At 43.8% G+C, this 25,929-nt stretch overlaps 1 protein-coding gene across 2 annotated transcripts in view; it reads left to right on the top strand.

Annotated features, from left to right (window-relative positions):
• Positions 1–25,929, top strand: part of ARHGAP20 (Rho GTPase activating protein 20) — a 62,882-nt gene that overhangs the window by 22,373 nt on the left and 14,580 nt on the right. For both annotated transcript variants that reach the window (XM_040544079.1, XM_040544080.1), the window contains 7 exons: positions 5,433–5,603; positions 11,176–11,325; positions 13,154–13,195; positions 14,633–14,717; positions 17,464–17,541; positions 21,669–21,735; positions 23,677–23,859. In XM_040544079.1, the coding sequence (XP_040400013.1) occupies positions 5,433–5,603; positions 11,176–11,325; positions 13,154–13,195; positions 14,633–14,717; positions 17,464–17,541; positions 21,669–21,735; positions 23,677–23,859 (776 nt within the window). The remainder of the gene's footprint in view (positions 1–5,432; positions 5,604–11,175; positions 11,326–13,153; positions 13,196–14,632; positions 14,718–17,463; positions 17,542–21,668; positions 21,736–23,676; positions 23,860–25,929) is intronic.

Genomic DNA, 25,929 nt, shown 5'->3' on the forward strand with positions numbered 1-25,929 from the left:
TTGCTGATGAATTTCAGAAGACCTGCTGTGTGTAAAGTGGTTGCAACCCCTTTTTTCTTCCCCAGCCTTTCTAGTATGGGCAGGGATTCTTTTCAAGCCATGCACCTTAATGAGCTACCAGTATGACAGAGGCTAAATTCATCAAGAGCATATGCAGGACCATTTCTGTTGCCTTGCCTTCAGTCCCAAGCATAGCCCTTTGGTTTCAGTGTACTAGAGAAGCTCTTCTTTCACTGTGTTTTTTTTTGCTTTTTTTTTTTTCACACAGAGAACGTGATGATCCGTTATCGTGATGCTGCCAGGTTGGCCAGGATGTGGTATGAGACACATCCAAACCATCATTTATGGTGAAATTAGATAGGTGTTGAAGTCCTGAAATGTTAGCGCTGCACTTGAGTGCACTCTGAGCAGCCCTGGGACGCGGATCAGTGCTCACTGCTGTGTAACAGGTTTGGTTTTTTTTCTGCCTTATCTCAGGGGAGACAGGGCGGCACACTACATTGGAGCTGTTTTCTTTTGGTTGCTTAAAGAACAGTTCTCAGCACCTTAATGAGTTAGTTATCTCAGATGCAAAATACTGTCTAACCACACAATGGGGGTAATATGCCTTATGTGTTAAATGATTTCCAACAGCAAACAACCTTGGCTTCAGAGCTCCGGCTAAGAAAGCCTGCCTCATCAGCAAAAATATGAAGCGAGCGTCTACCAAGCTGACATTGAAGTTTCTTCTGACAGGAAGTTTTAGGAGCCTAAGTGCCTGAGAAGGAGACACAGAAAGAAAGCGCAAACGTTGTTACCTGATTTCCAGTATAAGCTCTCTTAGGAAAATGACAGGAATTTGACAGAACTGCTTTTCGGAATATCTCTGCTAGTCCCAAATCACATGTCATGCCTGACTGATCTATCCATTTTGGCAAAAGTCCGTAATGTGGGCTGGACTGCAGACGTTTCTTACTGTGCAGATAGCTGCTGTTTTCACTAGCCTCCAGCGGGTGTGAATAGCTCCTGCTTCTCTCAGTGGGTTGCTCTAGCCCAATGCTGTGACTCAGTGATGAGAAAGTAAAGGCAGAAGTTGAAAATTCCTGCGCTGTATTTTTCCTAAAGATAAATTGTGGGTTCTTTAGGTGCATCCAGAACTGGATTTTGAGGTATACAGAATAATCCTGTGGTCTCCGAGCACCACGAGGAGGTTTGGCATGAGGTTAACTTCATGAGGTTAACTTCAGAGGTTAAAGAGCAGAGTGTTGTTTTATTTCTATTGGTATCAGCCATGGAGAGAGCATCAGGGCTGTATTCTTAGCTGCAGAAGTTATCATCACAGGAGGGAAGTTCTGGCATAGGACAGTAGCCAAAACAACGGAGTGAGACTGAGGATGGAGCATGAGCAGTGTGCAAGAGGGATGTCATACAGCTGAGATACCTGCAATAGCTCATTCCAGCTTAAGTACCTTGGAGAACAGATTGTTCCCGTGAGGCATTTTACAGCTTAATCTAAATCATAGATAGAGTGAGGTCATCATCCACTGAAATCAAGGGGGGAAGCTTCCCGTTGGCATAAATGACATTTGGATCGTGGATTTCGTAACAGCTTAACATAGGCTGTTAAACTCTCCTTGGAAAAATGTAACTTCTTCCGTTGTTTTCACTACAAATAGATGGTAAAGCTGACATCTCCATTGCACTAAGAATTAAAATAAACACCTTGGGGATCATACTGTTCAGATATGTTTTACTGAGGAAACCCCAAGGAAGCTCCATAGGGGGAAGAACAAGTATTCCTTGTGCTTTTGTGGCTTCTGGTAAATACAGCATTGGTGAAGTGAGCACTGTATGTGTTTGCTTTCATGCTGAATGCCGTGGGGATGTATTTTCAGTGTTTGGCTGACTACTGATAGCTTTCGGCTTCATACGTTACACCCACAAAATTGAAGTGTTCTTTTAAATCGCTGCGTATTTTAAAAAGGCACAAAATGCCTATTTTGATTAATATGAAAAATAATAGGTGTAAAATCTAGGCCCTGGAAATGCCAGGAGAAAAGTCTTCAATTATCTTTCCACTAATTTCAGGCAGTACAACGATTTTAATCTATTCCTGAATAACTCTGTAGATATCCTCAAATTCTTGGTTAAACCCATGCATGGAAATCTCAGACCCCAAAATAGTATGTTTATGCAGAAATACCCACTTGAGACTAGACAAATACAATGGCAATGCCATCTAAATTTCAGTATTGGCCTGGCTCCTACACAAAATGGAACGTGACTGATTGCTGACTTTGCAGGATAACCCCATCTTTCAGAAATTAGTTCACAGCTCATTCTTAACAAATTCAGAATTCAGAAAAGGCCCCACATCACTGACTTTTACTTTATTAATGACATCAGAAGTCACATTGGCTTAAGGACTGATTTTTGCATAATTGTATTAGAAGGAATTTTCAAGAGTGCTTAGCACTTTTTAAAAATTAGATTCATTTAATGGCCTGAAAAATCAGCGAGCTATTACAAACTGAACTCCAAAATCACTTCTCTTATATAAATCCCCACGCCTGAGGGTATAGCTGATCTGCATTTTCCTCATTGTAACAAAACTTGTGTTTCGTCCATGACATGTAACAAAGGAACATCAATTGAGAGGATCAAAAGCATGCTTTCTGAAATTCATTTTTGTCACTGCTGATGAATTTCCCCCCGTGTTCCTTAGTCAATGGGCTTTAGAAGGCCTGGTTGAATTAATAATGGCTTTGATTTTTTTCCGCTTTGTTTCAAAGAAAAAAATATTTTCACTTTTTTGTTAAAAGGCTTGTCAGGTAAACTCTATTAAACTCTTATTAGAGTTCACATGCAAGAGATATATGGAATGAATTGGGTCCAAAAGCCAGATTTCACTAAGATGACCGATTTATGACATTGCATTTCCCTTTTACAAAAACTGAGTTCAATTTGCTCGACCCCTGGTGGCATCAGTAAACCCACTGCACGTTCCTTTGCTCATCTGCATGACAGATATTTTGCTTAGTTTAACGTGGGAAGTCCCTGGGATTACAAATCAGGATGATGAAAATATGCAAAGAGGAACGATCAAATTCAGTAGTCTGTATGAAGATGTATGAGAGTGAGCCTATGGGAGCGTTGGGAGGGGCAGGCACTTCAGCATGATTTTATGAACGTTTCTGCTGATTTGGTTACAGCAGTGAAACATGAAAGGTTTTGTTCTGACTATTGTTGTTACTGGATTGAAATATAAGTGAGTATTTCGCTGCTTAACCTTTGAGGTAAAGGCCACGCATGGCGTTTACACAGGTGGGCTGGTCATCATTCCCGATTTCTGCCGGAGTTTCTGGGCCAGGTGCTGCTAGGAAGTTTATGAAAGTGAGTCCCAGTAACCAGTCATGGATGAACTCGTGAATTGGTGAAATCCCGGTCGCACAAAAGTGGCCGGGTAGGAAAGGTGCTTGCTGTTCCTCCCGCTCATGTAGCTGGCCACACATACCAATAAACACCCAACGTGTCCGATCAAAGCTCCTCTCTCTGCCTTAACCTCCACACTCCTGAACATCCCTTCTGTGTAGGAACAATCAAATAACTTTAAGTTTGCATTATTCATTCTGCAAGCTATTCCCCTCCTTTCTTTTTTTTTCCCCTGAAGGAGTAGGTAATTAAAGACAAGAGAAAAACTGTCAATTAAGTTGAGGAATTCTTTCAAAAAAAATCAGGCTCCCAACCAGAAGGTGGAAACCAAGGAAACCAAGATCCTCACCAGCTCCTTACAGATCAGTGAAAGCGTGTCCTTCTAATGTAGGCCAATCTCAGAGCTTATCCTTTCTCTCCCTGCTGTCAGGATTTCCTAAATAATTTCCTGAGTAATCCAGCCACAGGCATCAAGGAGAGAAGGGTGGGAAATCAGCCAGGCTCTAAGAGAGGTGCTAGGAGGTTTGTAATCTTCAAAGAAGATTACAGTTTTCTCTGCTCACTCTTGTTTTCTTTCATATCCCTCCCATGTGTTTTGAGACTTTCACTTTGTAATGTCCATTTCTTATAAAGCCCCAGCAAAATCAGTAAGTGTTTGTCTTTCTTTCCAGTGGGGACAGGAATAAGCTGTAGTCTCAAAGCTGCTCACTTCAGCCTTTCCTTGCCAAGATGATCCAACCACGTTTTAGCTTATTTTTTCTTTCTTTTATTTTCTTTCTAACAAGAAAAAATAAGTAAATACATTTGAAAAAAACCAGAACTGTTGCATTCAACCAAAAGGAAGTGTTTCATTTGGAGGCACCTCTAGGGAAATCAAATGATTGAAAAGGTGCATTTACAAAATCTGGGGAAAAGATGCTGATGGGTCCTGATTTTAAGCTGGAGGTTCCTTTGGCAAGGCACAGGTACAGAAGACCCAGGTTCAGTTCTCTCATCTGCCTGGGAGAACTGGGAGCCACATCACTGGCTTTCCACGGCAGAGCCTGAGCTGCAATCAGATCCTGAAGAGCCCTAGAGGAGGAGAGTGTTCCCCTCAGCCCCTCACATTGATGCAGTTCAGCTCTGAATAAAGAGACATCTGCTAAAGCAAGGTTCAAAAAGTAAGGATATGCTGTCTGGGTGAGTGAGCTGACCGTCATGATAGAGAAACTGCTATTTCTGCTTCAATAACTAATGAGCTACTTTATATCAGGCTGAACAGTTAGATCAGGACCGAGGGAACCCTGTCACTACCATCAGTGAAGTCTGACTGCAACCTACTCGATACCTCCTTGGAAAAGATCAGCATCTTCCACCAGGGAGCCTGAACGGTACCACTGCCTCCCTTAGACCGGGGTTTGGGTTGTCCAGCACAGCGCAGCCACCGACCAGCACAGCCCTGCTCCAGGCACACAACCAAACCCTGCAACAGGAGCTTGCTTCAGTGCCTGTGGGTCGTGTGCTGGGGGAGGGAGGCTGAGCAGCCCCTTCTCGTGTTGCGTCTAGCAGGTGGCCCATCTCCAGCAAGGTTCAGTTGCACCTCATGTTTGCCCTCGGTTCTGAATAATTTCTATAAATTGCTCTTAAACCTGAATACGGGTCCCCTTCTGACTAAGGAGGGGTTGAGGATATCCCTTCATCATGCTAATGCCTCCTCTCTCTTTGGGGAGCCTGCAGAAGCTGCAGTATTTCCTCTAAGGATGCAAACAAAGGGAGACAAATAGAAATAGGCAAAATGGAGAAGGCTGCATTTTAATTATTGTCATTTGCTAAATGCTACCCATGTGCTTGTGCTGTAAGAGATTCACTAAGGACACTTCCTAGCATGTTTTGCATAAGAATCAGATGGATGAGGTGTCATTAGTGTCTTTCTAACCCTTCACTGAAATGTGCTCAAATAAATTGCCTTTTGGTGGCAGGTGTAGGATGTCACTGCCTGGTCCTCACTCGTGTTCCTTTATCCTCTCTGCTTCCTTTCTCAGGGAAGGCTGCTTCTCCCCCATCAGCCCCGAGGCATGTCCCCTTGTGCAGTCGTTCATGTGCCACAACAGGACGTTCCTCCTCGACGGCCACGTGCAGCTGAAGACGGGCCTGCAGACCCAGGAGCGACACCTTTTCCTCTTCACAGACCTTCTGGTTGTTGCCAAGTCCAAGTGAGTATGGCACTTCGGGCAGTGCCCCTACAGAGCAGCCCTTTTTTCTCGGCAAAGCATAACATGGATTTCCTTAATGCTTTTTTTTTTGGTAGTAAATCTTCCTAAATCATACAGCAGCTTTTTATTTGCTCAGTAGGAGTTAGGTGTCTGACCTCTCTAGGCCCTTCTGAAGACCCCATAACCCAGAGAGGAAGTCCAGGCCACAGCATTTTAGAGGAGTAGCAGATGTCTGAATACACATCTTGCGTTGTATGATGTTCCCTGCTTTGGGGACACAGTGCGACAGAAAAGTCTCACCAGAGCTCAGCTGTGTCCATGGGGCTGCCTTGAACTGACAGCTATGCTTTAGACAGGCCATCTTCAGCCCTGTGGGGTGGCTGTGTCACAGAGAGGTTACAGGCCTTAACACTTAACCAGGAAGCTGCTCTGACACACTCCAGTGATGGGCAGCTGTATAAAACCAGGGACTGCAGGCGGTACCGCAGTGTTGGTCTTGTGCTGTGCCAGGAGGAGCGTGGGGACAGGGAACAGGACGGGAAGCAGTGCAGAGCAGTCTGGGTTGTGTGCATGTGCAGTCAGGCTTGCTGCTGAGCTCTGATTATTCACTCTACCATTCACAATTAAATCAGATTTACAAGCTGCATCTAGCATGCCAGCTTCATGCAGCATTTGTGGTTTAAGGCAATTTTAGAGGGTGCTTTCACTTGTTGTTACGGGGAAAGAACCATAAAGGATTCTGATGCAGCTTCGTTCTCTGTTAGGCACTGTTTGTGGTTTCACAGGGTGGGTAATCTGGATGTGAATCCTCGGCTTTTGCAATCTGTCTTGACGCTTAAGCAGTTGTTTCAGTGACTGCTGGGAAAAGCCAGAATAAATCTGCATTTTCTGTAGAAATCTGAACTGTGTCAATTTGAATCACATGTAGTAAACGTAACCCCCCTCGCTGAACTCCTTAACCTTATGTGGTGTGACAACATGGAGGATATAGTACCCAAAACATGCTTTGCAATGGGTGAGTGGTGAACGTAAAGATATTTATGGGAAATCTTGCTATTCTACCAGCAGTAGCAGTAATATTGTTACTGCATTTATTTGTGTTTGTGTCCTGTTTAGGATGGGGTTCACCCCACCTAATTTAGGCTTTCAAATGTTACGAACTTGTAACTCACTTAGGCTTCTAGGCTCCTTTCGTGTCACCGGGAGAAAACCAGCACCTCCCTGTGGCAAACTCACACTTTTAGGAAAGTGTTGACGGTGTTGAAGGCAGTCACACTGCTGCGGGGCTCTCCCTGGCTGTTCAGTGGGCATAGTCCCACTTCCTGAGGTGTAAGCTCCTAAACTGCAGAGGACTGAAGCCAGGTGAGATGAATCCCTCCCAGCCTGGTCAACGTGCTGAGCAGAAGTGATGTTACAGCCCCAGGCTGGGCTGTGCAGCACTGCGGGTTTGACTGGGTCCCAGTGGGACTGTTTGCATAGGAAAGCCCTACTCCGTGTAACCACTCTGAAATACGGCTCCTGGGGAGTAATAATGGCTCTTACAGTACTTGATTTGATGCGGTGAGGAGTCTGCAATATTTGAAGAAGGTGAAAGAGAACAAATTGTACTTTTGTGTGTGAAAAAATGGGGAGAAAAAAAAAAAGCACGTCTTTGCTAGAAATGGTAAAAATAGTATTCTGAGTGATATTACTTCATGTATTTTAAAGAACTCATCGGGATGTTCTCTCTGTGGCTGCCCTGTCAGCAATTAAAGCATCAGAGCTGTCACTAATGAATACTGTTTTAAAAACAGCGTTTTTAAAGATACAGCATACTAAAATACCATTACTGATAGAAGGAAAACTTGGCTGGTATGTATGGCGATGCAGCCGTAGCAATGATTGCTAATGACTTTACTAGGGGATGCAAAGTCAGGACGCCATGTCACCAGGATAATATCTAGACAGAGTTAATGACACAGTTGAATATGATTTAATTTCAGAATTATTCCATGTGCAGGTGCTAAGGATTTGTAATATTCTTTTGTGTTGGGTAATTTTTCAGCTTGGGGCATATACACACCTAAGAGAGAGCCTAGGTACGGCTCAGTGCTCTAGCAGTGTTGTCTCAGCTGCAGGCAGCCACTCACTGCACAAAGGGAGCTCACGTGTAATCAGACTTTGTGATTTGCTGTGTGATCAGCAAATGTGTACAAGAATTTTTCTGAAGGGAGCACCAAGTATCTTGTGGCTCATGAGCTGGCTGAGTAAACTCCTGTACAGCACTGAGCTCCTGCTTAAAGGCAAGGAATCGGCATTGCTCCCATGGAAATTTGTGGAGGGTGAGCCCTCTCCACAGCTGGTCTGCATGTGACTTTGGACAGGGTGCCTGTAGGTTTGTTTTCTGATACTTTCTAATCATTTTTGAAATGTAGAAATCTTTTCAGTTCATCCATTAACTAGCTTATGAACAATTAAGACTAATACTTGCTCTGTGCTTGTCTCTCTGCTGCCCCTTCCTTTACTTAACTTCATGTGAGGGCTGTCATAAATTATTTGAGTGAAAGAGTTTTTCTCACTAAACCAATATTAGGAATGTAAAATTTTATACTGTTCTCTATTTACTGACTAGATTTCTTGCAGAGAGTATGTGTTTTAATTTGGCAGAGTAGGTATTTCAAGGGCCTTTCAGTTCATTGATCAAGGTTCTCATGTAAGGTTTTGTATGGGAAGCACAGAGAAAGGGTTTCCTCTTTCTCCTTCATAACACATGCATGTATATATACTCATACATTTTAATGTTATTTTCTCAGCGTGGCTGGATATACACATTAGTGGTTGAGTAAATACATGGAATTATGGTAACAATCTCCCAGTAGCTCCATTAATGCTTTTGTCAGAAGATTCTATGAAGGAGATTAGCAAATCTAGTGAGAAGTTAATCTTCCATCTGTTAACAGCCGCAAGGTATCCAGTTGCCAGAAAAGCAAGCAAAAGAGAAAGCAAAAGGAACTGAATTTGCTCTGTGGAGGTAAAACAACTTGGGGTGTATCGATACCTACACCACCGATGTACATGAATTTTCTCTTGATTTCACTGCGGTCTGGATCTATCTGATATTTACAGGACTTTCTTAAAAAATCCTCTTAGGTAAAAATTGTCTTTAAAAAATAGATTGTTATTCTTTCAGTTTTTCAAATGTTCAGCCATGCTGCTGCCTTAGTCAGTGAAGATTTATTCATTTCTAGAGGTAATGCTTTGGCACTTAAATGGAAGACCCACATTTCCCAAATGCTGAGAACCCATGGACTGCATAAAGGATGTGGCAGATAGAGATAAAATTATACTTCAGGCTCTTTAGATGTTAATGGAGGCTACTGTTTCAGCGCCTCTGGAAACCAGGCCACTTGAATACTGATAATAGCTGAGAGCTGTGACTAGGCATGGCAAATAGGGTAAGAATATACATCAGGCGTGATTGGGAGACCATCTTTGTGCTTCTGCCAACACCCTGCCAACACCTGCTACTGGCACTGTAGGGGTCTGGCTTTATGAACTGTAAATGCTGAAAAAGTGAAACAACATGTAGAGAGCTCACTGTACTGGGTATTTGAAAAAAGAAACTGGGGGGAAAGGGAAGCTCAACAAAGTGATTCCCGGTGTAACACAGTCTTGTTGGTAGAGTTGGACCAGGCATCCATATATTAACGTTTGTGTCAGAATTCATGTCTGTATTCTTTTGTAAATATACATTTTTACAGTTCATTCTGTGGTCAGTCTGTTACAGCCATTTCTATATTCATCTTACCTGTTAGATCACAAATTGATTTGCTGGTGTGCGTATTGAAATATTCCCCTATATTTTAAGCGTCTTTTGAGTAGGGTAACAAAGTGTAATAGATTAAAGAGAAGTGAAATGTACAGCTGACAGGAAACACAAGTATAGTTTAAAAAATACATGAACTTGGGATGGTGTTTTACAGTATTCTGTAGTGCACCTTTTTGCCAGTTGTGATATGCACTCATGGTCCTTTCTTACCGACCACTGTAAATGTTGCTGGGTTTTTGTCCATGCTCCCTCCAGAGACACCTGTTAGCACAACATTGCTGGAAACCTCAGACCAGTCAGGGTGGTGCAAGTTCATCTAAGCCACAAGCTTCAAGTACTTCGTGTTGCAGACTGTATTAGTTCAGTCTGTCCTAAATCAAATACCTTGTAAATGAGACTAATCTCCAAGAAGGTAGTCCATGTGTACCAGAGCTGTAAGAAACTGCTTACCTGGCATATTTATTTATAGAGCACTAATCACCGTGGTGCCTGGCACCGTCCCCATCCACATTTGCAACACTGTGATGAGCTGACATGCTCTTGTTAGCGGTCCTTAAGTTAGAAGGGCAGAGCATTTTCAGGGAAGGGCCATTTTCTCTCCAGCTTTTCCCTGCTGACCCAGCAGGCTCATAGCTTTACTGTACTTGAACGTTCAGTAGGATAAAATACAAGGAAGGACAAATTTAAAAAGTTTGGGGAAATCATGTAAAGTATCTTTTTTTTTTTTGCAAATGAGTAGATACTTTGAGAACACACGAAGCGTTCTCACAGGAGCACAGCTTTGCAGAAAAGGACGAGGAGGTCCTGGGAGTCAACAAGTTTAACAAGAGCCAGCAATGTGCCCTTGCCGCAAAGAAGGCAAGCGGTATTCCTGGCTGCATTACACAGAGTATTGCCAGCAGGTCAAGGGAGGTGATCATTCCCCTCTACTCAGCACTGGTGAGGCCACACGTGGAGTGCTGGATCCAGTTCTGGGCTCCTCAGTATCAGAAAGACCTGAACATACTGGAGAGAGTCAATGTAGGGCAACCAAAATGGCACAGGCTGCCCAGAGAGGCTGTGGGGTCTCCTCCTTGGGGATCTCCAAAAGCCGCCTGGACGTGGTCCTGGGCAGCCTGCTCTGGGTGTCCCTGCTTGAGCAGGGGTGGCACCAGATCACTTCCAGAGGTCTCTTCCAACCTCAACAGTTCTGTGATTCAGAGAAGTCCTGGTTCATCCTCTAAGTGATGTAGGCCAAAAGCTACCATGCAGCTAGTTCATGGAGGCCAGACGTGACCTGTGCCGTGGTGAGCACAAGTGGCAGTTTTGTGTTTGTTCTTCAGGACTGCTACATTCAGTCTGGCCTTGTTGTTGCTACTCAAAGTCTCCATAGTTGTTGACCTCGGAGCTAAGCAATCATACTATACTATAAACACCTCAATGACATTGAAGTCACTTAAAGATGAGTCCGTTGCAAGTGGAGATGATTTGGAGGGGAGCTCCAGTCATGGGCAGAAGTTTCCCCACAGGAAAGGATATGTCTAGGGATGGCACAAGTAACCCGTTTATTCCCCGTATAAAATATCTGTTGATCCCATTTAGATCAGAAATTGCTATATTTTTACACGCAACCCAAATAAGACATTGTTTTCATTGACTAAAGCCAAAGTGCTTCTTCCATCAACTCCTTTCAGATGTTCCCAAAGGAAAAAGAACAACTGGGTTGTTTAACCCGTCTTGCTGTGTTTTCATGTGTGTGACATACCTGTGAATTTCTGCCGGCAGGTCACACTCTCATTTCAAACTAAAGTGCCAAGCACGTCTCTGTGAGATGTGGACAGCATTTTGTACAGAAGAAGTCTGCGAAGGCAGCACAGACCCAGAAAGGTCCTTTGTTTTGGGCTGGCCCACCACTAACTGTGTGGCAAATTTCAGGTAAGAAATATGTTTTATTTACCAAGTTACTGAAAAATTTTTAGGCTGACAGGTAGAGACTCTCACAGATTCATTTCAGCACCATTGAATAGGAAACAAGAATGTATTGATTCTTAAACTAGTTCCTTCTACTGCTTGAGCAAGTCACCCTTTATGTCTCATTTTCTTTCTCTCTCTGCAAATGTGGCAGTGTTACTCCCTTATCACTTAAACATTTGTGAGAAATATGATTTGGCAGAGCATACTCTGTGCTGCAAGCTTGCTCAGTTGGAATTTTCTTTTTTTGGATATAATTTGACAAATGCTTTGGTTAATTAATAAAATGAACAAGCTGTAGTAAACAGTCAGGCTAATGAAAGGATCAAAGAGACCCTCACATGACAATTTTAAGCAGAAAAGCTTGTATTGGAAGTAGCAGGAAACATAGAGTGAAATACTGACCTTGTCCTATTTCTCTTTTTAATTAAATTGTGCCGGAGAAAATGTCAAAATTCCTCCTAAAGCAGAATATCAAAGATTTTTGGTCCATCTTTGCAGCATTGGCTGTAGGACACATAAAGACTATAGAGGTAATTTCAATGATTAGGCTAATTTTACTCTCAGCAGGAGGGCTCTGTCGTCACTGTGGGTAAGGGAGGGCACCGTCCCACTTAAATCCCAGCTGGTTAGCCAAAGTGATTTGGCTGGGTCTTGGAAAATGCATTTTCCTCTTTACCAACAGAGAGCAAAAGCTGACGCATGCAGCTTAATTTGTATGTCACATTGTCCATATCCAAAGAAAATGCTGTGCGCAAACTGCTCATTGTTAAGCTGTCTGTGCTATTTATGATTTTTTTCGCTTAATAATCCTGAAACAAAGCTGAAATTTCCTATTGATTTTCAGTTGAACTCCTGCCAATAAACACGAGCTTTGATCTAGAGACAGTACGTGATCCTTTATAGCTATTAGAAAGTAGGTGAGTATGAAAGCAATAGCGTCAATCAGAACAGAGTCAGAGATTTTATAGAAGTGAAATTATTGTATGTCTGGAAGTACACAGAAAGTCTGAAACACCGTGCATGAGTATGTAGGTAGCATATCCTACAGAACTGAAGCATCCAAAGTATCACAGTTTTAGTGTTTATGAAGTGCACGCCCCTGAAGCAGCATCATTCAGTAGGTTTGTAGTTCCCTAAATTCTTGCTCTGAAAATGTGAAGAACTTGATTTGCATAAGCAGCAGTGGGAATAGCAATTACTCCATCTGGGGCAGGATTTAGATCAAGAAAGTTGACACAAAATTAGGTTAAATTCCTTGCACTGTCCTATTATTAGCTACATTTCACTGGATAGGTTTGTATCCTTGAAAGTGTGTAAATGAGATAAGCCTTAAAAAGTCCAAAGTTAAACATTTCTAAGTAAAATGGGACCTTTTTATTGTGGTTTATATGTACTTTTTAATGTGGTGGTAAACCAAGTATTAAATAACAAGAGAAATAAAATAGTGGAAGAAGAAAGAAGTCTATACACCTGAGGAAATACCTCTAAACTTTTGAATTAAGCTTTTATTTTAAAGTGGTCTGCTTCTCTATTTGCACATCAGTTTCTTACTGAATTTACTGGTAAAGCTTTGATTTCTGTGATAAAGATGATATCTGGGGCTTTTGATCTCCATGGGAGGCTTCTTGGTTCATTTCGCAGGGAAACAGTTTTTTCATTCAAATCTCCCCCCAGAATTATTCTTTGGAAATTGCAACCAAGAAGCAGTCCTTTTCACTGTGGGCTGTACAAGGGCTGTTTTGGTATTGGAATGACGTCTGATTTGTCCCTTTTTCTGTAACTCTTGCAGGTCGGCAGAACAAAAGGAAACATGGCTCTCTTTTTTGCAAAGGTACTCTATTATTGAGTCTTTGAAGACATTGCAAAGAGTCCCAGTCATCTAGACCAGTGATCCCTGAGCTGTCATACTATGCCATACTGATAGATAAAAGCTCTTTCAAAGAGATGTTGAGAAAAAAGTCATCCCACACCTTCTCTCTGTATGCAACGATCACTGCCCGAGGAGGAGAACTTTTCCCCATGACTGAAAGTGGCTCAACACAAAACCAGAGGAATTAGTGATGTATTTCCTGCCCTACACTTTTGTAGGAGGCACTGCCACCATCGCTCTATTTGAGCCTGGGGCTTTTTCAACACTGATGGCGTCTAATCAAGCTGAGCTCAGGAACCTCTGCTCTAAGCTATCTGCTGCTCATGACTGGCTGTATCCTATCTGAATGGAGAGCAGTGGGGCTAACTTTCGTCTTATAAAACGTACGCCAAGCCAGAGGGTATTACAGGAGTTTTTGGTTAAATAGGACTGTCTCAGTCAGCATTTTGGACAGAATATTACTATAGGTGGTTTTGTTTTCTCTACACCTAGATCTTCTGGTTGAGATTTGTATCTTTATCTGCTTCTTTACAGTTCACAGGGTTGTTTAAATCATTTTTACTGCGGATGATTTCTAATTCACTGTTCTCCTGTTCAGTCATTTTCTATGTTCTGGACAATGGGCTGTAACTGATTTCAGTAGAAGCTGATAGTGCAGCCTAAGGCATCACAGTGATCAGTAGGTTTTGATCTTTTTTGGGGGGTTAAAAGTGTCCTGTTTCTGCTGCAGCCCGTTCTTCATAGTTAGGCCTTGCTGTAGAGTCCCTCCTGTGCAACTCCTCTCCTCTGGATTTTACGTCCTTCATAAGTAATTGTCATGGTCTCAAATAGTCACTGAATTACCCGATAATTATGGTATAAATCCAAATCTAGGATGTGGATTCTCTGTTTTGGTGAATCTTCTCAGGGCTGGTGTAAAAATGAAGCATAAGATTCCTGGGCCCAACTTTGGCTCATAAGCTCTCAGGTCTTCAGAGAGCACCCAGTATGGTCTGAGCTGTGAGAACCAGGGCAGCAGGAGCCAGGCTTGTGTGGGCTTCCCAGGACACAGATTCTAGGGAACAAGTCCTCTTATTAAAGGAGAGTGATGCCATGTTGATGGACTCTTTAAAATTAAAATTGCAGGGAAGTCCACATGTAGATTTTAAGATTGGTTTCTTCGCAGCTTACTCTGATTCCTGTAATGTATCAATTTTGATACAACAGGGTGTTAGTGGGGGGCATGGTCATCATCCCTTCCAGATAATGCTGGAGGCTCTCCTTTCGTCAGAGATCTTTCTACTGTACTACATCTGGAAATGATTTGCTTCTTGTCCAGTTACTGCTTGATCACTCTTAAAATCTCAGTCTGATGTTTTCAGTATTAACAAATTACTTTTTTTGTACTTGTTTTTTCAGTCGAATAAGAGAAGAGAAGGAAAAAGACTATCCTAAAAGCATTCCTCTGAAGATAATTGCAAAGGACGTTGGAACCTGTGCATATGTAAGTGCTCTTGAGCTAATCTGGGGATCTAAATTCACATCACCTATGAATGCTATTCATCTGTAAATCCTATGGATATTGGGATGGGTGGACACCTTCTTTTGGGTTGCTATCTCTTTTGAGAATCTAGCCCCCTCTAGAAGACTCAGCATATGCAGCCCTGAAATGTGTTTCCTGTCTCTAATATATGAGTTCCTTTTTAAAGACAGCATTCCTGGTGAGAAATACTGGATCCAGCACACAAGCCAGACTGCATGAATTAAAGCCCCAAGAAACACATCTAGAGGAACTTATGCACAAGCATTTTAAGAAATACCAGTACAATGTTCCTTTTTTTTTTTTCCTTTTAAAACTGATTTAAACCCACAGCTGCCTTCATTCAATTCTGCAAAGTTGCAATGTGTTGTTTTATTGTTTAGAATGATTGTAAATCAGTAAAGCTATGTATGTGAGCACTCTGAAATTGCCTTAAACGTGGTTTTCATCAGCTCAGTGGTGTTGGTACGTTGTAGGCGCAAAGTAAATTGGTAAAGAAAGATTGTCCACAGGGTGATTTGCACCTTTTTTACTAAGCCATTTTTGACCAATTTAAAGGAAATTCTTGAAGGTAGGCAGTTCCCTAGGGATACCCTAACATTTAGTGATAATCCATCCATTCTTCTCTGCTTCTTAGACATTTGTCCTTTCTTTCAAACTGAGTTTTTAAGATCTATATTTCATGTTCAGAAGCCTAAAGAGCATTTGCAAGAACATGAGAAGTTTTCACAGAAGTTAGACTTTGTTGGAGATCTTTGTCCAACAGTGAATCTCTGCTTAGAATCCTGTACTTGCACAGAAAGAAGCATAAAAAAAGCTGCCTTTTTTCAGAAAAGCATTATTAAGGTGAATTATAATAGAATTGCTGGGTTGCTAAGAGAAATGTTAATGAGCAATAATAATCGTTGTGATAGTTCAAAGGAAGGACTGTAGATCAAGGTGTGCATGTACTCAAAGTTCATGTTGAACTTTGTTGTTTTTTGTGTGATGTTTTGTTTTTTTTTTTGTATGCCTTTTTCTCCTTAGCTATAATTAGCTTATGTGCCAAATATGTTTTTTTCTGATCCTGATAGTCGTAGAAACGACACGCTGTAGTCTAGCTATTATCGGTAATAAAGCAGTGGAGGAGCAGATGGAAACTTTGTAATGCAAATAGTTCTTATGGCGCTGTGTTCCCTGTGCTACAGCAGCTGGAGATGCCCAAGAATTATTTCAGTTTTGGAGGACAGGGAATGGTGAATGCAAGGCACAAACCATTTTATCATATTCTAGCCCAGAGCAAAACTTATGCAAATATGCTGACCTACTCCTGAGAGCCAGATGTCATTGCTTTGGGCAAATGTTAAATTTTTTATGGTATGAGCGTTCAGATATGTCCTCAAGCAAGATATACAGTACTCTCACTACTTTCCTTTGATTGCCATGGCAGCTTGCTACCATCAGGGACTTACACACAAGTACAGCTCAGATCTTTCTTAAACGCAGAATGTCAGGGGGTCGATTCACCTGAACATCCTGTGGCCAGTATAAAACTGATACGAATACGCAGAGCAGCAGGGTATAGCAAACCGTCCTGGGACTGGCAATGAATATTTACATCCTGGCTCTACCACCCTCCTTTCTTTAGGCCGTTTAGGTGGCTTATTGCAAGCGGGCACGCATTTGTTCTGCCAGGGCTTTACGCTGGCCACGACCCAGCTCCAATCCAGCAGCTGTGTAGTCTCGTTAGCAGAGCCAAACTTGCCTGTGTATCAGGAGGGCTTCAGAACTTATGCCTGAGGCCAGGGTAGCTGTGATGATGCCAGCAGAAGGCACGCCGAACGTGCGCTCCCCGCTTACTTTTGCCTCTGCAAGGTGATGGCGGTGGTACTGTCACATCCTGGCGGGGCTGGGGATGGAGGCATTAATCCTGGTGTGCTTGAGATGCCCAGCCCTGCGGAGGAGCACGATGCAGCGTGAAGGTAGGGAGCGGTGTCCCGCTGCACGGGAATAAGCCTGGTGCCAGGCAGCAGGTGCTGCAGTCTCACTCTGGGAAAGCTGCCTTGCAGAAAGCCCTGCTTCCTCCAACACAAAGCCCAGCCCTTCGTGCTGGGCGCCGTAGCTGCTTAGAAAGAGGGGCTTTATGCCGACCCATGCTTTTCTGATCTGCCGGTCAGCAGAGTCAGGAGGATGCTAGTGAGGCAGTGTTTTTAACAGGAGGACAGATTACCAAGAGGAAGTGTTCCTGGTATTAAGCCAAAATCTAGCTTTGAGAATTCTATATAGAAAGTGGCAAAGGATATAGAGATGAACAGCCTATGTACAGTGTTTTCTTACCAGGGAGATCTTCAATAGAAAAGGAAGGAAGGGATTAACATTTGATATGAGAACCTCTTTTTTCACTAAAAAAAAATCACTGAAATGTTTCTTTTTTTTTTTTTTTTCCAAAGGCAACTTGCATATATCTTGTCCCGACTAATCATGGCACTCTGCCTGTTTGATGGAGCTCTTGGGGAAGCAGGGAGCAAATACAGAAAGTGTACGATGAGGCAGAGGAATCAAAGCTTTGTCTCAGGCAGCTGGGTCTTTCTCTGTGGTGTAACTTACTTATGAAGCAAAATTTTAACTCTCTGTTTTTTTTCAGCAATGAATTATGCAGAGTTATTGGACTTCAGATATTCTTTGCAAATCCAAATCTTTAATACCACTTTCTCCTTTTTTCTGTTCACAGTCAAAAACCCTAACTGTAACCAATGTTGATACAGCAAATGATGTAATTCTCATGGCCCTGCAGCAGCTGGGAATTTCTGTAAGTACTTGCACCGGTTTTAATGAGTCTTTTTGTAGTCACTTTTAATAATCAAATCTCCTCTTGCACCTTTTCCAAGTTTTAGGATATTAATATTAATTAAAACCTTTATCATAGCAATTCGGCGTTGTTGAAATGAAGCAAAAGGGCCTTGTCAATATATAGACCTCCAGAGATAATCAAATGCCTTAAAAGTGTTGAATAAGACTCCCATCCCTGTACGGAATCAGTCATACTTGAAGTTGCTTTTAAATCTATTTTGCTGATGCATGAGAGGAGATATTGAGACACAAAAACTGAGAATGTGATGCAGCTCCTTTTGCATACTTCAGTGTGAACAGAAAACCTACTGACCTGCTTGTTTGTTAGTTTCCAAATACGCAAACACGCGTGGTCAGCTGTGTCCTCAGATTACAAATACAAGCGCTGCTCTCAAGTGTCCAGATCAGACACTGTAAATATCCATGGATCTTCAGTGTCATGTGAGATACGAATGTAACCGAGTGATCGCACAGAATCTGAATTCACCCAATTTAAGCAATGGCCTGAAACTATGTGGAAAGAGGTCTTCCCAGGATACCTAAGAACCTCAGAATAGTGCTCTGAGTAGATGCAGCTATTCCCAGTAGATCCAGTAGTGTCTAAACTAGCTCCCTTTTCTCTAAACCAGAAAAGGAAGTGCCTCAGGTGTTAGCAGGAATCAGTGCCAGAGACAAGAACTCTGACTCCCTTAGTCCTTTTCTCCCATCGTTTCACAATGTGACTCTAACCAATGCTGATGGACATAGAAGCTCCTGGATGACAGGTTTTTAACTGGCCTGTCAGTCTGCTCTTTGGGTAACAAGGTATTTTTAAATGTGTCGGTCTGGATGCATATGTTCATCTAGATGCAAGGATTCTGACAAGTCTGACCCAGTGCCACACTTGTGCTTCCCTGAGGCTTCCAAGGACCCCTAGCCAAAGTTAGAGTAGTCTCAGAATTTACCTTCCCTAGCATTCATTATCCCTAATTTATACAGGTTTTAGTGCATCCAGGGGCTTATTCTTCTAGCTCGGTGTTTCCTGGGCACAGCAATTTCTATCCCATCTTTTTATGGCTCCGACATCCGATTTACACCAGGGCTGTGGCCCCAGCTCAAGATCCTGTAGTCTGTCTGGTTAAGGTAGCTCTGGAGGTGATAGAGGCGAAGAGAACAGGATGTGAGTTAAAATCAAGCCCATTGTCTCCCCCAGTGTGCAACCAAAATCAAGAGACTGTGCTATGTTAAAACTGCAAGTCTTTATTAGGATGTTTCATTTTTACCTGTTTTACAGGTATCGTTTGCACTTCCTCATTTCATGTCCAGAAAAATCAGGAAAATGGTAATATCAAAAAGGAGTATTTTGTTTGAGGTGAGCAGGAGGAGGAGCTGGTTCGGTTTCAGCTTTGCGTTCTCTTGTATGCAGCACAGTCAAGCCTTTCCTCCTTTTTACATTTTTTATTTAGAGCAGGAAAAAAATGAAAGCCATCTGAAAGATGTAAGATCTTGCCCGCTGAATTATGTGCCCAAGTAACATACTACATTTTTTCACTGCATCTTCACAGCATAAAGCCTTTTTCATTAGAGACAGATCACAAGATTAGCAGTAGAGTCAGACAAGCTAAATAAATTAAGCTGTAGCCTGTATATCAATCAAACACCCAGCCCCCTCCAAGGATTGCTCTAACTGTGAGGGAACTTTTCCTTAGGCACCGTCTCAAGGTTTTTTTTTATGTCCAGAGAGAACCACTTGAAAGGAGCTCTATGACTTTTCGATGGCAATTATAAAAACTACATTTCACATGTTGGGTGATTAATGGGGCTGTTACTTTTGCTGAGTTCACTCTGTTTTAATGCGTCAGGGTTTTTCCCTCTGTGGTTTCTCTGGTAAAATGACTAGTTCTTGCAAAATGGCATCGAGCCTCTCTTCCAAATGATCAAGAGGAGCAGAAAGAAGGGCCTTGGGTTTCCCAGCTCTGTACTTGCGTATTCTCCATACAATCCACTTGCTGATTTTTCTGGGACCGCCACATTTATACTGACAATTGGCCTCACAAAGCCCATAAAGGACAACATTCGCAGCTGGGAGATGAGCAGTCTGCCCCCTGAAACTGCACTGCCTAGCTCTTCCCCTTCCCCTGCCTCCCCTTCACAGCCACTAACCCTTCCATATATACATTTAAAGGGAAAAGTAAATACCTTTTCTTGTGCTCCTCAGCTGTATTTATTTGCTCCTGGCGGCTTGCCCTGAGGCTCCAGAGATGTCTCTAAAGCCTATTTATTTTCCTTTTGCCTCCTGCTAGCTAACTTAACAGCAGTGCTAATATGGCCCAGAAAGCTCTGTCAGTCAGTGAGCGAACTGCAAAGGCTTTATTTTAGAGGGCGTATCGGCATTACACCAGGTGCGTGCACCAAGCAGAGCCTCAAGAGCTTTGGGGACACTGGGTAAAGGGACAGACAATGCAAGATCGTAGGCAAATCTGTTTAAAAGGAGGTAGGGTTTAATTTTAGAGCTAAATAAATGCCAGCGCTAGGTATTTATCACCTATTGTAGCCAGAAAAATTTAGACTTTAATTACCCTGATTTAGCAGTGTTACTGAAAAGGGATTTAAGGTGTAAGAGATCACTTTTCATGTGTGTATTTATCCACATGCTGCTACTCTTTGTCCTGAGAGGGGTTTATATTAAATGTCATTCTTTCTATCTCTGTTGCCTCATTGTCATATCTGAAATAATGCGCCATTCTCCTCCTTCAGTTAAACTGTAACATTGTCTTGTATGTTTGTGCTAAAAGCAGTATTTAGAATTTGCTTTCAAATCGGCAGTTTTTCAGGGCTTTTCCCAAAGTTGTTCACATTCTCCGATCCTCTGGAAATTGTCTCCTTTGATGTAGGATTGATTTATCCTCTCCGCAGTGAATTTTAAAAGAGGGTTCAGCAGCCTTAAAGCACCACCCAACACTCTCAAGTCCTTGAACACAAAACATATGCATCAAAGGGCCAGCAAGGCTGTTTTGGGACAGCGTTGAGTTACAGGAATCCCTTGGATGCCATCCTTGCCTTGGCCCCTGTGGTAGGTGCTTGATTGCAGGTGAAAGGGCTCCTGCCCTGTCCCATTCTCCCACGTGCAGCATGGGATGCTCTTCACTGGTGAGGCTGAGCTTGTCCTGCTTGCAGGGGGCGTAGAGAAGCTGGGACAGTGGTGGAGCTGAGGTCTCAGGTGAGAGGCTGGTGGCACCTGTGTGCCAGGACACATCCCAAAGGATGTGATTGCCCTGATCCTTAGGATAGAGATGAAGGGTCATCTTAGCTCACACGAATGGCCCACTGTACTCCACATAGAATCACAGAATCATTAAGGCTGGAAAAGCCCTCCAAGATCACCTGGTCCAACCATCCCCCTACCACCAATGTCACCCACTAAACCATGTCCCTAAGCACCACGTCCAACCTCTCCTTGAACACCCCCAGGGACGGTGACTCCACCACCTCCCTGGGCAACCCGTCCCAATGCCTGACTGCTCTTTCTGAGAAGAAAAGTCTCCTCATTTCCAACCTAAACGCTGTGCTCTGCAACAGGCCTCCGCCTTGTCCTGCTTATCCGTAACCCCGTGGGGCCGTCAGAGCTGTCTCTCCTCCGGGCTGGAGGTTGCCTCATCTCCAGCCTCCTGGGAGCAGGGAGGCACGTGCGACAGGGACTGACTCACCAACAGCATGGCTTACACCTTGGTGAGGCCTCAAAAGCAATCCTGAGTCCTGGCAGGCTGCGACCTCAACCCCTCTGCATCCAGGAGCAGTGCCAAGAACTGGGGCAGATCACCCCCTTTTCCTACCAAGAGATAACCCCCTTAGAAAGCTGCGCAGTGTTTACAGAAAGGATGGGTTCTGGCCACTCTCACAGCTCAGAGATGGACCAGGGCTGCTCAAACTGCATTGCAAGTGACAGAATTCAGAAACTTGGATGGTGGCAAATTTGGGCACCGTGAAAGTAAGCAGGGCTCTGTTGATGCCAGTGGCAGGGTGCAGGGTAGGTGTTGTGTTGTGAGAAACCTCACACAAAGCTATTCGTAATGGCTGAGAAACTTATTCTTAATTTTGGTTTCATAGGGCTCTGAAAAAGACTACAAGCTGTGGGTGATTTCAGGAAGAGAAGATGCTCCATACCCTCTCATTGGTAAGCTGTTGGCATGATTTTATTTTTCAACATTCACGCATTAGGTTTTAGTGCTGAAGGAAGCAAGAAACGCAGAGAATACTGACGTGAAGCTTCCTCTTTATTTTTTTCCCCCGTTTTTCCTCTTACTTCCCCGTCATGCAAGTTTGCCTGTTTGGGGAGCTAGTCAGATGCTGATCTTTTGTTTTGAAGAGCAATTGTGTCTGGTTGTGTCATATCCACTGGAAAAAGTTCATTTATTCCTGCACCGTTTTTGCTGTTTTCAGCTGCGTGAGCCTCAGTCTTTGTACAGATCCAGCCTCTCCGCTCCCCCTCCTCCTTCCTTGGAGCTGGTCCAGCTCTACCGTATTTCTTCCTCCATTTTCATAGCATTGTTTACTCTGCCCCCCTCCTCAGCACAACTCGGCAGAGTTTTGAGAAACATTCCCTACTTCCACAACTCAAGAAGCACTTTCCAGTCCTGTATTTCTCTTCCTGGCTGACAGCTCCCCTCTGACTAGGAGCAAACTGTTGCTTGTTCGCTTTCTCAAATGCTTTTGAAAACATTCCCTCGCCAGGAATCAACTCAAAGCTGAGAAGTGGTGGGATGGGATGATTTAATTTTGGTCCGTGGTTCACCGAGAATAAATCCCTTCCCATTATTAAGAACCCTTCCCCATAGAAGCCCGCATTACTTGTGCTATGTAAGAGTTCACAGACGATTAGAATGAGAAAAATATGTGGATTTTCTGTTTTCCTCCTGCAAATCTAACTCTGGTAAATCTTAGCATTCCTTCTCAAAGCAGCCTCAACTACAAATGCTTTGCTGGAGTCGGACAACATTAATATTTATAAAATGTCTAACCTGTGTACCTTATAGACACTGCAAGCTGTTTTGTCTTTGAAACGTACCAGACTTTGACTTTTAGACCGTTATGTGTAGCTTAGTCAGATAAAATCACGGCTGTGATTATAAATGTAGAACCAGAGGTCAGAGATGGGGAAGACCTTTTTAACTGACTGACCCTCTTTCCCTGCAAATTCAATGTACAGTCTGTGGAAAAGAAGAACCTGACAGTAAACTGATGCTGCTCGTGATATTTACACAAAGGTTTATCAAACGAGGCCGGCTTTTCGCATAGGTGCACATCAGAAGCAGAATTCAACTGTGCTTCAGTTTCACTCCATCTATAATGTCAAACATTGTTTCTTCTGCTAGCAGCATTCAAGTCCAAGTGCAAGCTAACAAAAACTTCCTAGCTTCAGATTTAATACATTTCAACTGCCACGTCTTTGGACAAGTCCAAAAAACTACTTTCTGGTGGCATTTTTTGAAAGCTCCCCCCGAAATGAATCGCCTCTGTGTAGTCCCTGAAGATGCTGGGTAGTGCAGCCCGCAGCTCATCTGCATCAGCCCCGTAATTAACGCTTCCTTCCTGTCCCAGCCTCAGACAGGAACCGCGATTGTGTCTCTTTTGGCTGCGCCAAAAGTGGTTGCACTTACCACGGAGAGGCAGGGAGATCACTTTCACACTGGATTTCTTTGGTTTTGCGTGATCAGCAAAAATCTGACAGGCGACTGCTCCCAAAATCGCATTTCTTGCCAGAAGCGTGTGAGAAGCGAGTACCTAAACTTGGAGCAGTGCGAGTAAAGCGGTAGAAAGAATGAACGCTGGTTGCAGAAATATTCACTTGTATTTTTCTGACGGGCTTTTACGTGATACAACTGTAATAGATCTGATTCTCCTTTTACATCTGTGTAGCTACACTGAACACAGTAACTCCGTATCAGCCAGCATATGATTTGTGCCAGTGTAAATATGCAGAAAAGCGTCAGTTCTGAGGTTACCAAGAAATTGCTGCTGGCCAGCTTGCAAAATCTGCTTTCCCTCTGAGATAGATGGGAGTTTTGCAAGTCTCCGGCCAATCCAACCCAGACGATGACAATTTCTCTTTGCACAGGCCACGAATATCCCTTTGGAATTAAGATCAGCCACATCCGCGACGCGATGCCCCACGGGTCGAAGCACTGTGCCTGCCCCCGGCAGCTTCAGGGATCCTTCCTGACAGAGCAGCTGCCCCAGGAGCTGCAGTGCCAGTTCGTGCTGAAGCCGAGCCGCCTGGCCGAGTGCCCGCCGCTGCACGGTACGTCGCCCTGCTCGCCAGCCTCCTTCCTCCAGAGCCTGCCCACGTCCTGGCTCTGCTGTGGGAAGCCAACGCGCTGGGACAGGGGGTGGGAAGCGAAGAGGAGCGGACAGATGTTCGTCCCAGCTGCACGGGGATTTTGCTGTGTAGTTCTCCTTGATTTGAGCGTGCTGTTGCATGTGTGCCGTTTTTTGTTAAGGTACATTTTGACAAGCTGCCTGTCAAGGGGTTGCTCTAAAACCAGCAAAAGAAAGACAAGATCTCTCCCCTGTTTTTTTTAAGTCTGTTAGCAGAGCTTCTCCCTGCAGCCCTCACTGTGCTCTACAGCAAGGCAGGGTGGTTTTGTGGTTCACAGTCAAGGCTTCACTTTGGCACAGAATTCCCATACAACACTTGGCAACATCTTTTATCTGATCAAGGTGCTAAACAAGTACCCACCTCCCTCAGCAGGATCCCTCACATGGCACAGCCTGGGCATGAATTTGGGCATGAATCTGGGTTTGAGAACCTAGATGAAGTGAGTGAATACAACTTCTTTATTTCATTTCTCTCATCGAAATGAAGATAGTAATATTTTCTCCTTCCTTTGGCCTTGATCCTGCAAAAATATGAGCACCTGCTCTCTGTTTTGCACTCTGTTGTCAATGACACAGTGACTGCTCACTGCTTGTGAGTAAAACATGAGCTCTCCATCTTATAAAAAAAGATGGAGAGCAACTTTTTGCTTGGGCAGTCAATGACAAGACAAGGGGGAATGGTTTTAAACTAAAAGAGGGGAGATTTAGTTTAGGTATAAGGAGGAAATTCTTCCCTCAGAGGGTGATGAGGCCCTGGCACAGGCTGCCCAGAGAAGCTGTGGATGCCCCATCCCTGGAGGTGTTCGAGGCCAGGCTGGATGGGGCTTTGGGCAACCTGCTCTGGTGGGAGGTGTCCCCGTCCATGGCAGGGGGTTGGAACTGGATGGGCTTTAAGGTCTCTTCCAACCCAAATCATTCTGTGATTCTATGAAAACAAATGAGTAGATCTTGACAGGACTGGGGCATTAGACTACAAATGCTGTATGATAAGGATGCATCCCACAATGTGTTTTTATTGTGCTTAACACACTATCACACTAAGCTTAATTAGGAGCTCTGCCCTAGCTCACCATTAATGACTGTATACTAATAAAAAGCACACTTCATTATCCTGTGCAAGCCCCAATAGCCAAGATCTCCCACAACGTATGAGTAGAATCCATTTGTAATGTTTTTAGAAATTAAATATAGCAAGGTTATATCAGTGCCTATTACAAATTATTCTGGAAATTGATTGCATTTTATATAAATTAATTTCCTTTCCACGCTCCTTCATCCCCCCACCCCTGGTAATTTGTATCATATATTACTTCACGGCATATTTCAAGAGTGAGGCAATCTAGCAAAGGGGTGTAATTAGGTTTACAGGCCCCGCTTGGCAGCTGACATTGACTGGCAAGAGAAAATAGGAATGCAAATCAGCCCCGTAAAGCCCCAGCGCAGATGTGTTGTCAGCAGCACGGTGCGAGCCACGGGAGGGGAGGCCGGGCTGGCGCTGGGGCAGCAGACGCCCGGGGCAGGCTGCGAGGCGTGCTCAGGGATGGGATACACAGGAGGAGGAGAGGCTTTTTCTGCTTTCATCCTTGGCTGGCAGAACCTTTCCAAGTGATGCATAGGTCTGGCTGCTTGCAAACCAGATTATCGTGCTGCTCGGTGTGCTTTTCCCGCCTCCTCCTCACCTGTTTTGGTTTTGGAAAATGGAAAATGGTACCTGTGTGCAAGCCAAGGCTGTGATCTGGTTTGGGGCTTGTCTTCTGATCAGAGAGCCAGGAGCTGTGGTGTTGTGGAGGACCACTAGGCACAACACCACGTGCAGGGCAATTCACAGGGAGAAGGGTCTGGGAGCCCACGCTTCGCTGCCCAAGTGCCGTGTAACCCTCTCTCCACCCCTTCCTCCGTCCTTCCCTCAAGAGAAATCCATCCCAGACTGGGACAAGAGGCCTTACCTCCTCCTCAAGAAGTGATTGCTATTCTGGGATTTACCTGAGCGCTG

The sequence above is a fragment of the Cygnus olor genome, chromosome 1, assembly GCF_009769625.2.
Source record: "Cygnus olor isolate bCygOlo1 chromosome 1, bCygOlo1.pri.v2, whole genome shotgun sequence".
In the NCBI taxonomy this organism is placed as follows: domain Eukaryota; kingdom Metazoa; phylum Chordata; class Aves; order Anseriformes; family Anatidae; genus Cygnus; species Cygnus olor.